Genomic DNA, 4,191 nt, shown 5'->3' on the forward strand with positions numbered 1-4,191 from the left:
TGTGTGTGTGTCTGTGTGTGTGTGTGTGTGTGTGTGCGTCTGTGTGTGTGTGTGTGTGTGTGTGTCTCGCCAGGTATAATCCTCTAAAAAATCATTCCCTGTTTCTGAGTAAAAAGAAGGAAGTCGCCATTTTTAACCATTTCAACGGCGAGGACACCGACCACACAACGTCCCCGTGTCTCCGCGTGCTCGAGCCCAGCGCTGTGTCCCAAAATCAGAAGAAAATCATCATTTCCAACGATCACTGGATTCCTTTTGGACTCTGTCTTGTCTTGGACTTGAACCGCTTTGGACTCGGTCTGGACTTGGACTTGACTAGTCCTGGTCATGCACCAGAATTAACCAAAAAGTTATTTGTAATCCGTTGTCCCTGGACAGATCTTAAAGTGGTCTCTCCCTAAAAAAAACAGGGCGGGCAACAGAAGACAGGAAGTAAAACCAGACAGGGACCCAGACTATCAAAATAAAACAGGAAACAGGGCATTCAGACACTCAAGGGGGACACAAGACAGCAACTACAACCCAAGACCAGGGAGGACATTAGGACACAAGCACGAGGAGAGACAAGACCAAAAAACCAGAGGAGGAGGAGCAGAAAACAAAGCAATAAGCCCAAATCTTCTGCCCGCCTGCTTTCCTCTGCGTTTGGGTCCCCCATTCCTGGAAATCGTGCTGATGGTCCCCAAATAAAAGCCCCTTACCATTTGCAGTCTTCTGAGGAACTAATGTCATGGAAATGGTTTCTGTTGCGTCTTCATTCTCCCAGCACGGCCTGGCCCTGCGACACGCTCTCAGGCCTCATTGTGAGGACAGTTAGTCTCCATGAGATCTCATTTTCAACCAGCATTCAATGCAACGCCTTTGAACCTTTGTGTGCCCCCCCCCCCCCCCCCCCCCCCCCCCCCCCCCCCCCCCCCCCCCCTCACTCCCCCACCCCCCCTTCATTCTCATATTTAGGCCAATTGGGAGGCCAAGTGGCCCTGCGCCCAGCGCCTTCCTGTCACAGTCCGCAGGATCTGTGCTGCCACCCTGAACTGAGAGAAGCCAATTTCTTTTTACACTCTAGTTTTACTGCATGTTGATGTAACAAATCCATCCCATAATATTCTGGGCAAAGCAAGGACCCCCAACAACGCAGAGGACACGTGGTCCTTAACAGAGACAAACTTTTAGCTTGTTATGTTATTAACCCTTATGATGCCCTATTGTTGTCTTCATGTTGTCCTCATGTTGTCCTCATGTTGTCTTCATCTTGTCCTCATGTTGCCCTCATGTTGTCTTCATGTTGCCCTCATGTTGTCTTCATGTTGCCCTCATGTTGTCCTCATGTTGCCCTCATGTTGTCTTCATGTTGCCCTCATGTTGTCTTCATGTCTTCATGTTGTCCTCATGTTGTCCTCATGTTGCCCTCATGTTGCCCTCATGTTGTCTTCATGTTGCCCTCATGTTGTCTTCATGTTGTCTTCATGTTGCCCTCATGTTGCCCTCATGTTGTCCTCATGTTGCCCTCATGTTGCCCTCATGTTGTCTTCATGTTGCCCTCATGTTGTCTTCATGTTGTCCTCATGTTGCCCTCATGTTGCCCTCATGTTGTCTTCATGTTTTCCTCATATTGCCCTCATGTTGTCTTCATGTTGTCCTCATGTTGTCCTAATGTTGTCTTCATGTTGCCCTCATGTTGTCCTCATGTTGCCCCCATGTTGCCTTCATGTTGTCCTCATGTTGCCCCCATGTTGCCTTCATGTTGTCCTCATGTTGCCCCCATGTTGTCCCCATGTTGCCCTCATGTTGTAAAAGAAAGGAAAAGGAAATAATAGAATAATAGTTATTATTAATAACCAATCCGATGTGTTTTTGCTCCAATAGATGACATCGTGACCTCCAAGTCCAGCCTGTTCTTCCTGATCTCCAGCGAGGGGAACCAGAACCTGCACGTGACGCAGGCCACGCTCTGGCTCTACTTCAAGCTGCTGCCGCCGCCGGCGGAGGTGCGCACCCGGCGGAAGGTGACGGCGAAGGTGTACTACCAGGAGCCGGGCCTCGGCAGCAAGTGGAACCTGGTGGAGAAGCGGGTGGAGCTGAAGCGCAGCGGCTGGCACACCTTCCCGCTAACGGACGCCGTGCGCCTGGTCTTCGAGAAGGGCGATCGGCGCCAGAACCTGGACGTGCGTTGCGACGGTTGCGAGGCAGAAGGCGTCGTGCCCATCCTGTTGAACCACAACGACGAGTCGCACCGCCCGTTCCTCGTGGTGCAGGCGCGACAGGTGGAGAACCAGCACCGCATCCGTAAGAGGGGGCTGGAGTGCGACGGCAGCAGCAGCCTGTGCTGCCGCCAGCAGTTCTACATAGACTTCCGGCTCATAGGCTGGAACGACTGGATCATCGCGCCGTCGGGGTACTTTGGGAACTACTGCGAAGGGAACTGCCCAGCCTACATGGCGGGCGTCCCCGGGTCGGCCTCGTCCTTTCACACGGCGGTGGTGAACCAGTACCGCATGCGTGGGATGAGCCCCGGCTCCATGAACTCGTGCTGCATCCCCACCAAGCTCAGCACCATGTCCATGCTCTACTTCGACGACGAGTACAACATCGTCAAGCGGGACGTTCCCAACATGATCGTGGAAGAGTGTGGCTGCGCTTGAGTGGGTGTTAACCGCCGGTTATTTAAGGTGGAACTGAAGAACTTAACCGCAAACACATTTACGATAACACAACAACAACAAAATGAATAGAAACAGAATATTTATGGACGATGGAGAAAACATGAGCACACACAATCTCACCCACACATATCGACACACCCTCGTGTACGCCTGCACAAAAACTTGTATATATATTTATGTCTGTTGATATATTTTGATATTAAACTGTTTCTGTGTAGAAACGATTCAGTCTCCTTTAAAGGGACGTGAAGAGTTCTCTTCCGAATCTTAAAAAAATCCACTTTGGAAAAACAATCAATCAAAACCGAAGTTCCTTGTTACATATCTCTAAGATATAGAGGATCTGGTTCGCTAAGACTTATGTAACCTACCTATGTAGCCTTTAAAAGCAGCATCATGATGTAATTCCCTGCTATCAGTCACGTTGTTAGAGTAGCTACGTGTGTGTAGAAGTTGGGGAATTAAACTCGTGTATAAGTTGAACCCAACATAGATGGCAAAGAAAACGTCTCCAGAGGAGCCTTACGGGAAGATCGTCTCGGGTTACTTATGTAACCCTTGTTCCCCGAGATAGGGGAACAGGGTGATTCAGCTACGCCTCTTTCAAGACAATCGTGTGCAAACACACGGGACAAGCACTGAAAACGCAATCAGTCAAACTTTAACATACAGCACTTCTGGCCAATCACACAACCTCTTAGAGGGACGTTGTTCCACGATAAAACACGTGGATTCAGACTTTTTGGGACGCATTCCAACACTCGGACAGACGCTGAAAAACCCAATCTGAATGGACTTATCAACCAGGTTGACGCAGTCAACAAACAGTGAAATCATCCTCTTGTCTTTTCATTGTCTTAGTTGTTGAGGACGCACTGTTGCATGTTTCTAAATGTTGGAGGAGGAACTTTTTATAGGGTGACCCCGACTTGTGATGGGAAGTGTTGTGCTGGGTAGAAAGGGATGTTTTGATCCACACTTCCCTCAAATTCTCAACTCCTGTCTGCAAATCATGAATCCATTTCTATAATGAGTGATTTCTGCACTCCTTTACTTAAATCTAAGAACTTGCAACCTCAAATTACAAAATCGAGCACCAAGTTATACCTCAAAGTTACATCTTTAATACTACTCAGATGTGCTACAGGTCGATTTGGATGTTGAGAGTTGAACTTCAGGCTCATCAGAGAGAAGGAAGGGGACTAATCGTTTGAGAGCATGATTTTGGCTACATCTACAATACTGCACGTTACGCCTCTCGTCCACACAGTTTGGGCCTTTCCAAGCCCCTAAATTGGAGACATGGAGGAAAACTGCGGTCCTCGTTTTGTAGTCTGTTGCTGCCCGTTGAGAGGAGAGTGCACATTTGAGTCATTTGCTTAGATTTAAACGGTTTTATGACGAAATAATAAACTTTTTTCATCACGAACCTGGACTGTCTACGTTACAAACAATAACAGAAGATGGGAATCATTTTAAAAATGTTTCAGCTATCTAGCTATGGCTGTTTGATTGCTAACGTTAGCTC

The 4,191-nt window shown here is 48.3% G+C and overlaps 1 protein-coding gene across 1 annotated transcript in view; it reads left to right on the plus strand.

Annotated features, from left to right (window-relative positions):
* Positions 1–3,961, plus strand: part of LOC117939652 (inhibin beta B chain-like) — a 5,241-nt gene extending 1,280 nt beyond the window's left edge. The window contains exon 2 of the mRNA XM_034865124.1: positions 1,867–3,961. Coding sequence (XP_034721015.1) covers positions 1,867–2,642 — 776 coding nt within the window. The 3' untranslated portion in view covers positions 2,643–3,961. The remainder of the gene's footprint in view (positions 1–1,866) is intronic.
* The last annotated feature ends 230 nt before the right edge of the window (positions 3,962–4,191 follow it).

The sequence above is a fragment of the Etheostoma cragini genome, chromosome 24 (genome assembly GCF_013103735.1).
Source record: "Etheostoma cragini isolate CJK2018 chromosome 24, CSU_Ecrag_1.0, whole genome shotgun sequence".
NCBI lineage: Eukaryota > Metazoa > Chordata > Actinopteri > Perciformes > Percidae > Etheostoma > Etheostoma cragini.